General features: G+C 36.4%; 1 protein-coding gene across 1 annotated transcript in view; it reads right to left on the bottom strand.

Annotated features, from left to right (window-relative positions):
- Positions 1 to 406: 406 nt before the first annotated feature.
- Positions 407 to 12,059, bottom strand: part of FGF10 (fibroblast growth factor 10) — a 116,306-nt gene continuing 104,653 nt past the window's right edge. Inside the window, exon 3 of the mRNA XM_043976073.1 lies at positions 407 to 3,270. Within this exon, the coding sequence (XP_043832008.1) occupies positions 3,073 to 3,270 (198 nt within the window). The 3' untranslated portion in view covers positions 407 to 3,072. The remainder of the gene's footprint in view (positions 3,271 to 12,059) is intronic.

Below are 12,059 nucleotides of genomic sequence, written 5' to 3'. Positions count from 1 at the left end.
CCCCTTTTAGACCTAGCCTTCTAAACTCACTTCCTAAAGCCTTTACCGCTTTCATAAAGCAAGTTTGTTTTCAGTTCGTTCCTCTTTATCCATTATATAAACTAGGTGGACCTGGATACTTAACAGGAAGAATGTAAAGCATTTGGTTGTTATTAGAGGAAGGATCGCTGACTCACACATGCAAAACATTAAAGAAATCTTACAAACGTTCGAGGGATTTGTTGTTGTTGTTGTTGTTTGAGGCTGCGCAGCCCTTAACCACATCCTGCAGTGCACATGGCCATCAGACTTTTCTCCCCCTTTTATTATTCTGTATAATTTTAGTCTAATAAAACAAACAAGAACGATTTTTATATTTTCTATTCCCAGCATTTTATTGTTTTTATTTAAAGGTAACATACTGTACATGGTTCAGCTTTGGGGGGAGGTAGGAAGGAGGAGCAATTCTTTTATCTTTATGAGGCATCCCCTCAGTTACCAACAATCATGCTTATGGTTGAAGCACTGTCCCATCCCAGGTCCACATTTTCCACAAAGGTAGAGCTCCCCAAACTTCCAGGAAGTTGTTAACCTGAAGTGCTCAAGATTGGACACTCCTTATCTTCAGTAGCAGTCCAGCCACAATGGGAGCCAGGGTACTGTCTGACATAGAGTCACCATTTTTAAATCAGGAGATTTTTTTTCTTACTTCTCAGGAAATAGTTCCTGTCTTTATCTCTGTTCACTTGGTGGGGGTGGGGGGAGGGTGAAGAAAGAAGAATATTTGGATATTTTCTATTCTTGGCCTCTGCAAGCACTGATACATTTTGCTAGAAGCTATTTTAGTGTTTTGAATCCTATAATTATGAATGTTTATGTGTAGGCTCTTCAGTAATCTAAACGATTACATGAAATGAGAACCCAGTTTATGCCCTAGATGCTGTTGAATTGGTCATCCAATACTGTATTTGTCTAAGCAAATGGGGTGCATTGTGGTTCTGGGTGGTCCATGTTGACTTGCCATACCCAATTATTATTTTAAAATATGTAACCAAGAATATCTGACCCTGATAGAGGTGAATTGCATTTTTTGCTTGCAGTTCTGTTACCTAGTTAACTTTTAACATCAGGATTCCAACCATAGGTATTCAAGAATAAGCATTTTTTTCAAAATCTCATTTGTCAACAAGCAAGTTGAAACCTAATTATGATGAAATGCAACTTTATCTATAAGCCAAAATGCTATGTGCCTCCAATGCATTTCTTTTTTGAAACATCCAACTTTACTTAAAAAGGAGGAAAGTCTGACCACTCAGTATTTTTTAATGGGAAAGCTTCTTTATACAGCTAATATTTAAGTAACAGATTAACACTGGAAGTGCTGGTTAAGCATTGACTCAAATAAGTTATAAGAAGATCACAAAACATCAGCCTTTCTAGAGGTTAAAGTTTAGTAAAAAGCCACATTTACTGAGTTTCTCCTTTGTACCAAAATACAGTTTCCAAACAATAAAAATAAACAGACTTTTTCACAACAAGAAATATGGAGATAAAACTGCAGCATCAATATAATCTCAGTTATCACTTAAAGTATTTAGAACAAATAATATTATACTACATTTTTTCTCACTACAGACACTGCAAAGAAGGCTTATGTATTTATTTAGTGGAATACAATGTGAAGACTGGTACACTCTGATGTACTGTTCTCTATTTACCTGCTCTAACAAAATGAATTTCCATATGGTTATATTAAGGAGCTTTCCAGAGCTCTTTACATTTACAGAAAAGAAGATTTAAAAAAAAAGACTAGATCATACAGTTTGAACAGATTTCAGTATATGATTACACATATACTAGTATAGATTTTTTTCAATCTAATTCATGGGAAGAGTTATATTTTAAAACAGATGTCTCAAAAGCTCCTTTAGGGGAGATTGATGCTGATGGAGTCACAAATGGTTCTTATACATCCAGACAGACTTTTCATTGTTAATTGCTGTGACATGTGTCAATGAGTCACTAGTAAATATGTGGGCTGAGCAATTTTATGTTTTTTTTTCACAATTAGATCTAACTTTTTTCTTTGAATACATAGATGGGGATCTCCAAGCTGATGCAATAGGAGTCAAGAATGCTTTACCAATAACAGAATCTGGCCATTTGTGCTCATTTCAACATAGTTCTATTATATTGGGAACAATGTATTCAAGGGCTGGCAGATACCTCACACTGACCATATACCCCCAGCCTTTCTCAGATTCACTCTTTATTGGGGCTTATTACATAAGTGCAATGTCAGCCAAAGGAAAGCAGGTTAGAGACAAAGTTTACTCCCCCAGCTTGGTCTGACAGCCACATTCATTTCCCATTCTCCAAGGGTTTGCCAAATATTAAAACTATTACTTCATGAACATGAATGTGATATGCTGAAAGATAAACCAGAAGGCAGCTGCTGAGGAAAATATTTCAAACCCCAAAAGATATTTAACATCCTATTAAATAAATAACTTAGAAAGAAATAGAAAGGATGAAGGCAGAATGCACAAGCATACCATACTATTCGTTTTGTTAGAACAGTTTTGCACTAATGTGTTTATATTTCTTAATCCTATCCATTCTTCCACGTTGCCACACCAAAAACTCCTTTGGTTGTGCATTATGACCCAAGTGCTTCCAGTAAATGCTTGCGTGTCTAACTGCTCATTGGATCATCAGGCTTGAATGAGCATTGAAAGTCTTTGATATGAGTTAGTATTCCATAAATAACTTTTCCCGAAGATCATTCATCTGATTCACCTCCAAGTTCTATCACAGAAATAAGAAACAAAACAAAATACAGCCATATTGTTCACTCTGGGAAGAACACCCATCCCATGCAATCCAGTCTATATCTTCATTATAAGATATGACACAGAACTAATGTAAATGATTTCTTTTGCCAGCAGTGAGTACAAAACTTTCAAGGGCTACTTCTCTTCCCAACAAGCAGAGGTCTGTAACGTCTTTGCTTTTCAAGACTACTCTTCTTGAGGATTATCAGATATTCTCCATGAGAACTTCTGATTCCACTTGTATCAAGAAATGCTTCATCTATGAATGGACTACCATAGGAAGAAAGTGAGCAGAGGTGTTTTTCCTTCGTGTTTTCTGTCCTCTTCTTGGAGCGCCTTTCCCGTTCAATGCCACATACATCTGTCTGCCATTGTGCTGCCAGTTAAAGGATGCATAGGTATTGTATCCATTTTCCTCTATCCTTTCCTTCAGTTTGCAATCGTTGTTGAATTCTCTCTGCAGAAGAAAAGCAAAAAGTCATCTTAAATAGTATCTAAAGCTCTCCATCATAAAATCAATACCATCAAGACAATTCTGGTTTGGAAGCTTTTTTGGTCTTGCCATTTCTATGCCAGTTGTACATATAAGAAATGTTAACCAAAAATGTACAGTAAACCTCAAAAAATGCAACTCCTAAACTTTATAAATTATAAGACCCATTTTCATATATTTATATAACCACGAACTGAGACTCTCCCTTTTATCTAGTATGTCTAGAATGCAAAGTGCTTTAAGTATTTAGATTGTCCAGAAGTACCACTAACCTCTGTGTGTGTGTGTGTGTGTGTGTGTGTGTGTGTGTGTGTGTGTATGGGGGGGAGGACGTCAAAAACAAAGAATGCCATTTTCATCCTTCTCTCATTGTAGGAGCCATGTGCCCCAAGGGGAGAAGGAGCCAACAGAGAAAAAAATGTGGATTAGGAAAATATTTAAAACCGTATTTACAAGGTCACAGTAAATTTCCAAAATATAGATAAATAGAAAGTAAATAGACAAAAAATCCTTATGAGAAAGGAGAAGTAAATAGTGTTATGGCACTTTATGTATTGAATTTCATCATTTAAATAAAAATCTTTGCACTCTTCCTAATCGATTCTGTATAGCACTGAGCATAAGGTGTATTCTAACCCTTCATGCTCAATCCTTCTGTAGTTCCCAATTCTCCCCATCCTCACAGTTGAGTATGTCACCTCATACTCAATCCCTCAAATCTCTCTTTCTCCTTGTCACATATTATCCCCACTACATTCTTCATGTGACTCTGATGAAGAGGTTACCCTTCTCCTTGTGAAAGTCAACACAGGCACACACACACACACACACACACACACACACACACACACACACACCATTCCCCTCCTTTCTTCTTTGGCAGATTGCCTTCATAAACATCCTCCTCACCCCGACTGCTAATCTTTAATTTCCTCCCTATCTGCTGGTTCCTTCCCTGGTGCCTACAAACATGCCTATTTCTACCCCATCCTCAAAAAATCCTCATTATATCCTATTATCCCCTTAGCTATCAGTTCTATCTCTCTCTTCCTTTTCACAGATAAATGTCCCAAAAAACCTCTATACATTCCACCCTTCCACATTCTTTTCTCCCATTTTCTTCTAAACCTTTTGCAATCTGGATTCTGATCTCATTATCCAACTAAATTGATCTCTCCAAATTACTAATGATCCCTTAATTTAATGTCATTTAATCAATTCTCATCATTTTTCCCTCTCTGTAGCATTTGAAATTCTTTCATCATCTTTCTTGAGTATTGTTTTCTCTTTGCTCTGGGTTTTCACGACATTTTTCTCCTGTGGTTCTCCTTACACCTTTCTAAATGATCCTTCTCAGTCTCCTTTGTTGGATATTTATCTATCTCACATCCTCTTACTATGAATAGGTCTCCAGTCTCTGTCTTAGGTCCTTTGTTTTACTTTCTCTCTCATTTGGTGATCTCTACAGCAGCTTCTCTGTATGCAGATGACTTAAAGATGTATATGTCTAGTTTCAGTCTCTCCTATCTCACATCAACAACTGTCTTTTGGATATTTTAAACTGGACAGTGCATAGGCAATTCAAACTCAATATGTCTAAAACCAGAAATCATTATCTTTCCTGCCAAACCTAAGCCTATTTTGAACTTAAGTATTACTGAAATACAATTCTTCTAGTCATTCAGGTACACAACTTCATTGTCATACCTGATACTGTTACTTCAATCTATTGTTATTTCATTCTTTATGACATCTCTTGCACATATCCCTTCTCTTCCTCTGCTGCTGCTACCACCCTGAGGCAGGCTATTATTACCTCAATGTCATATTATTATAATGTGGTAAAAAAATATAAAAGTTTTTTTTAACAGTCGGTTAGGATAATTGAAAGACGCCAGTTTTTCTTTAAGGACCACCCTTTCTGGGAGGAGACCAATGGCATGAGCTACGCACGCCAGTGCGCCTGCTGCACATGTCAGACTGCCTGCTATGCACTCGACTTCCGGGGTGCGAGCTGAAAAGGCAAGGAGAGAACGGAAGTGTTTTTTTTTTTTTTCTAGAGTATGATTGGCAAATTATGTACTGAAACCCATTTGAAATGGCCTGATGTTCTACCATTGGCATTATTCTATCTACGAAGTAGACCAAGGGGAGAACTTCATATATCTCCTTATGAAATGCTTTTTGGTCACCCTCCTATCCAAGCTAAAACTTTTTCCCCAGTTTATACATCACTGGTGGGAGGTGATACTTCTGTTGCCTCCTATATACAGGAATTACAGACCAGGCTATGTGAACTCCATGAGGCAGGAGCTGTGGTCCAGGCAGGACCATTAGACTTTTCATTGCATAACTTCAACCCAGGAGATAAAATATATGTAAAGAATTTTCAGAGAACCAGTGGAACTCAACCTGCCTGGGAAGGACCTTTTCAGGTATTATTGACAACTCCTACTGCCATTAAAATTGGTGAAAAAGACTCATGGATTCATTGCTCTCATGTAAAGCCTGCACCATTCATAGGTAAAGAGATTTCAGATAAACCTGAAGTAGACGCTAAAGAGCTAAAACCCCTAACGATAGCAACTGTTAAAGAGCAAAGAGAGTTCAGAGGAAACAGGCAGTTCCCATTTGATAATCCCACTGATCAGTTAAATGCTTTGGGACTCAGTCTTCGTAAAGTATCAGGAGACGGAAATTGCCTTTTTAGGGCTTTAGCAGACCAGCTAGAAGGTCACTGTAGAAATCATCTCAGACATAGACAAGAAGCTGCTTCTTATATGATTAACCATAGACAAGAGTTTGAGTCTTTTATAGTAAATGACTCCCCTTTTGAAGAATATGTTGATGAATTAAAGAAATTTGGAAAGTGGGGAGGAAATGATACAATTGTAGCATTTGCTAAGCAGCATCAGCTGAATGTTGTGGTTCATCAATTAAATCAGCCTTTATTGAAAATCAGTGGCACAGACAAAACTGATGCTAGAGAACTCCACATTTTCTACCATAAAGAAAATTATGACAGCATTAGAAAGATCAATGACAATTCAGAAACCCCTGCCACTTTGGCTTGCAGAGAATTGGGGAACCAGTTAAAACAATGTGGCATACCCCAAACTCTAGCAGCTTAAATACCTTAAAATTTAACAAGCATTTCCTTCCACAGGCAAAAGCACTGAAGCACATGGCCTAGTTTTCTGGCCCACCTCAATTTCTCCCACCCTTTCCTTACCCTATACCTATTTTTTTTTAATCCTTTTTGTTTTTTGTTTTGTTTTGACTTTTGAAAGGCACTTAAAAGACCTGGAATTCACCAGACCTTTAAGTTCTTTAAGAGCACAAAAGGGTGCTTAGCGAATCTTTTGCTTTTTATTTTTGGTTTTTGGTTTTGCTTTGTTTTTTTTTTTACTTTTGTTTCTTTTGCTTTTCTTTAAAAACCCGATTTTGTAAACTAAGTGACTTTTCAAAGGCATTTTAAGTATATGCTATTGAATATTGAATCTTGCTAATTGAAGTCTTATTTCTTTTTGATGAATTAATCACCACTTTAAGTATCTGCTACTGTTATACTAGAGAATTCATGTATAAGATGATGTGGTCTACTTGCTAAAAGAAGATTATGTAATAATGTCTAAAAGAAGATTATGTAACAATGTCTAATATAATCAGCTATTTACATTCGTTTATTATTTATATGTCATTATACTCTGGGTATGGTTTGGAATTATTGTATATATCACTAATATGTTCTCAGTTATGCAGCATAGCACACATTTTTACCATCATACTGTCTTTGGTGAAATTAATGAGATTTCGGGAAGTATGGAAACTTATCATTTCAGAGACTAACTTGCTGTGAACTCTGATGCAGGCCCTGGAGAGAATATATGTGCAGCAAAAGGAGAGACAGGTATACGTAAGTCCATGGTTTGCTTATGATGGTGACTATGTAGAGCACAATTACTAGGCACAGTCCAGTATTCATCCTCTCTCCCTCCTAATTTAACCTAATTTAACTGAACTTATTTATCTTTTTATCTCACTCAGTTGAACTCACCTGTGGCCTAGCACAATCACTGGCTGTCTCGGGAACCATGAGATATGGTATGATAACCTTTCCATAACATTTTCAGGTGTCATGAACACATACTAAATTTGGCTTTGATCCAGACACATGGTGGTAAAAAGTGTTACACATTGCATAACTACCTCAACCCTCTATTACAAGTCTAACCATATAAAGGAGGGAATGTAATGGAATTTATTAATTTGATCATTGACAATGCTATGCTAAGGTTTAGTAAAAAAAAATACAGCAATTCAAACAGTTAAAGAAGATAATCCAGCTTTCCAGACCAGAGTCCAGAGTCCAGAATCCAGTTTTCCAGACCAGAATCCAGTTTCCTCCTGATGACATCTTACCACTTCAAGAAGACAGAGAAATCAGAGACTCTATATGAACTGTTTTGTTTTATTAGCTTTTACTATCTCCTTTCTGTGATAATATACATCATCTGTAACATGTACCCTCTGCAGAGGCTCTCCCTTTGCAAGACTAATGTCAAAGCGTCGGTTCATGAGAAAAAAAAAATCGCCCCTCTGGACAAAACTTTCCTCTCTTCCTTTTCTATATTGTTGTTCACATATTATTAGTTAGCAATAGTTATTATATTCTTTTTACTGTTCCATCAAGGAAACATTCCGTTTCTTGAGAAAGCAAAGGGGGGAAATGTGGTAAAAAAAATATGAAAGTTTTTTTTAACAGTCGGTTAGGATAATTGAAAGACGCCAGTTTTTCTTTAAGGACCACCCTTTCTGGGAGGAGACCAATGGCATGAGCTACACACGCCAGTGCGCCTGCTGCGCATGTCAGACTGCCTGCTATGCACTCGACTTCCGGGGTGCGAGCTGAAAAGGCAAGGAGAGAACGGAAGTGGGGGGTTTTTTTTCTGCTCCGCTGGTCTCCTGGCTGCGCTGCACAGACAGACTCGGACTGGAGTTTGACTTGGCCCGGCTCTCGGTTAACAGCACGCGCTTGACTCGGTCTCTCTCCCCAAAAGTGGCCTTTGGTTTTGGTGAGTTTTATACAGAATATAGACTAAGCCTAGACTTAAGACGATTTGTATTGTATTTCTATTTTCCTATCCTTCTAATCAACATCACCTTGTGACTACCATACAATAAAGGCTCTATCTAGAAAACCAGAAGCTTCTTCCATTTACTAGTCTGAGAGAAAAATTAAGGGAAAAGTTAAGTAGGGGAGATTTATGATCTAATATCCAATTTTAATCTCACAATAATAACCTTTTAATCAATCTCACTACCTTAAGTGTCTCCAGTCCACCCTCCACTCAGTCACCAAAATGATTTTCCTAAAGGGAAAAACTGAATATTTCACTCCATTACTTAATAAATTCCAGGGATGCCCTATTACTACTAGAGTCTAAAGGCCTCTGTTGGACATTTAAAATACTTTTCAAATGAACCTTTCCTATCCTTCCAGTTTTCTTAAACACTATTTTCTTCTATATCTCTCTTGCCCAGCCATATCGGCTCACTTGCCACATCAATATTCCATTGCCTGCCTCACTGTTTTTGTCCTAGCTATCTCTCTTGTGCCTGTAATATTCTTCCTCCTTATCTCTGGTTCTTAGACTTGCTAGTGATTAAATAAGAATATAACAAGAAAAAGCATTTGATAGCACTTTAAGATTTGCAATGCACTTTACATATTTTATTTCACATCACTTCCTGGAGAAGTGTGCACTATTTTTTATTTTCATTTTACAGCTTAGGACACAGAAGGTGATAAAGTTTAAATGACTGCCAGAGACACACAGCAAGTTAAATGCATTTGAACTTCCTGACTCAAAGTTCAGCACTCTATCTACACTACTGGTCCCATCTAGTTGCCTATACATAGGCAGCTTATTTGAATGTGTTGAGAGTTCACATACTTAAAGGTTGACCCTTTAGCCGAGAAGTTGCTTAACTTGTTTTGTGTAGTGGGCCCCATTTGGCAAAGTGAAACCTTTAGACCTGTTTACAGAATAATGTTTTTAAACCTATAAAATAAAATACATAGGCTTACAAAGGAATTATTTTGACATATTTAAAAAATATCAAATTCATGGACCCCTTGAAATCTCTCCATGGATCAGTGGAACCAAGTTAATAACCCCTGCTTTAGCTTACAGGGAACATGAAAAGCTAGCAGGCTACCTAGGGTAGGTGAGAAATCAGATGATCTGCTTACTCCCTGGTTTCCTCCTCTTCCATTCCCAATTTACACTAACTAATCTGCATATATGGTCAGTTTAGAATGTTTTAATTTCTACTGCATTCTCTATCTAGCTACCAGGAGTGTCACAATGCTGATACAATTCAGCTCCCACAATTCAGACCTCTGACTATTTAAATATTTCTTTCTATATGTGAGAGCATTTTTTAAAAGAATCATCAAGATAGAATAAAAAATAGGTTTGGGGACTGGTTGAATTGCTAGATGAAATGAGTACTTAATCATTCAATGTCACTTGGAAGGTTATCTCTAGTAAGTGTATTAAGGATCAGTCTGTACATTTTGTATCATTTAACATTTTCATCAACAAATTTTGAAATAAATGATGTACTTATCAAATTTGTGGAAGATAACAGAAAAGGAAGGATGGGTACAATGTCAGAGAGAAGCCAGGATCAAAATCTAAAATATCTCAGAAAGCAAGAATGTTGGATCAAAAATAAGATGAAACTGAAAGAGATTGCAGTAGTTCTTAAAGTGTTGTCTGGAGACCTTGGGGAAAAGCAGTACAGAAACTTGTCCTTTAACTTTACCCAGAAAAGGGTTGTGAGCTACATTTCCATATCTTTTCTCTGGAACTAAGCTTAATCATAAAATTACACAAGATTTCAAGGTTTATTTCATGCTTTTAGTTTTCCTATTTGTATTGTTGTTATTATAACAATTGGAATGATGCCACCTGCTGGAGAGCTACTGTAGGAAAGCTCCGCCATGAGGAGAAGGTGTCTGAGGGCAAGCCATGCAGTCAGGTCCTTGGCTTCAGGAAGTGACATTTGCTCGTGGGTGCTATCTATCCAGGCTACCAGCCAATTAGCTTGGAGATGTGTGTGCATATGGATGGGATGTTGCCAGTTTCACAGGAGGCTTGTGGGATGAAGGAGGTGTGGCTCACTCTCTTTCGTGAGGACTCTCCTGGAGAGTAGAGCTAAAATGCGCTCTCCCTTTGATAGATAGATGAATCTAGGCCTTTTTCTCTCTCTTCACCAAATTATTATTCTCATTAATAAATGCTTTAAAGTCTAACTCTTGCTATAGCTTATAATTTATTGGTGACCACTCATTAGATATTTTAAACAGACTAGCTAGAATTTTAGCCCCTTACAGAATTATGTATATTTTCATTTAATTTTTTAATTCACTCGAAACCAAAAGAAAATAAATATCTATCCTTTGCATGAAAAGATGACACTTTTCATCCAATCCATGGCAGTGGAACTAGGTAATTTGAGTTGGGGGATGGTGGCATTTTCACCTGTTTGGGGGATATAAATCAGCCACTTTATCTCATCTGGTCTCTTTGGTATCTAATAGTATATATTTACATAATGGCTGTCTAGAGTTCATAGAATTATCAATAGAAAATTGAAAGAAACTTTAGAAGTCAATTTGTTTAAACTCATTTTATAGATGAGGAAACAAGATTAATTAGCTTTCTCATAGTCATAAAGGTAGTAAGTGGAAGAGCTGATATTTGAAACCAGGAGATCTGATACAAATCCAGCACTTCTTCCTATTGCATGATGTTTGCCTGGATAAGGATTTTTTGAGGGTAGGGGGAATAGTGGCAAAGAGTAGTGATGAGGCTTATGAACCTAAATGGGGATAGCACCACATATACTAAACAGCAAAGTTGAATGTGTATAGCTTATATGAGATGAGACTAGAAAAAAAAAAGGCTAAAGAATATTAAACACAGACCTAATGCCAGATTGGATAATAATGAGGGGTGAGGTATATTTCTATGCTACAGGTCTTTTAACAATTCTCAATTTCTTATTTAAACAAAATTATTTCATTTATTCTTTATAATTACCTAGTAAACACATGCTTTGTTATTTGATAGTCTAAGCTAATATAACAATTTAACTGGAAATCACAAGTCATTATTAATCGATTAGGTAATCTAAATTTATTTGTGGAAGTGTGAGAAAAGCTGTGAAGGGGAAGAAAGAATTATTGTAGGTAGTAAAATATTTCTTTCACCCAAATAGTATTTACATTTATCACTATCACAAATCTAAAGAATTCCTGACTTCACATTATTTACACTTACTTCTTAGGCATATGAATCCACTAGATAACACAGTACCCTATATTTATTCAGCTACAAGAATTCATCCTTACTCTGAACAACAAATTGAATTAATATTATTTTTTAAAGAATTCCTATTATCTTCTGCAAAATATAAAATTACCCTCAATCTAAATCACACACATATATGTGTGTATATTTATACATATACACAATATATATGTATGTATAAACATGTGTGTGTATGTGCCAAGAAACCCCCAAATAGGGTAATAAAGCATTGGACACAACTGAAACAACTAAACAACAACTATATGTGTGTATATACACACAGGCGTATATATTAAATAGATTTATATATCTATATAATATGTATATATATATATATATATTCATATTTTAAGCATTCAGGTTTCATTC

The sequence above is a fragment of the Dromiciops gliroides genome, chromosome 1 (assembly GCF_019393635.1).
Source record: "Dromiciops gliroides isolate mDroGli1 chromosome 1, mDroGli1.pri, whole genome shotgun sequence".
Taxonomy (NCBI): domain Eukaryota; kingdom Metazoa; phylum Chordata; class Mammalia; order Microbiotheria; family Microbiotheriidae; genus Dromiciops; species Dromiciops gliroides.
This window is presented reverse-complemented; position numbering and strand designations above follow the sequence as displayed.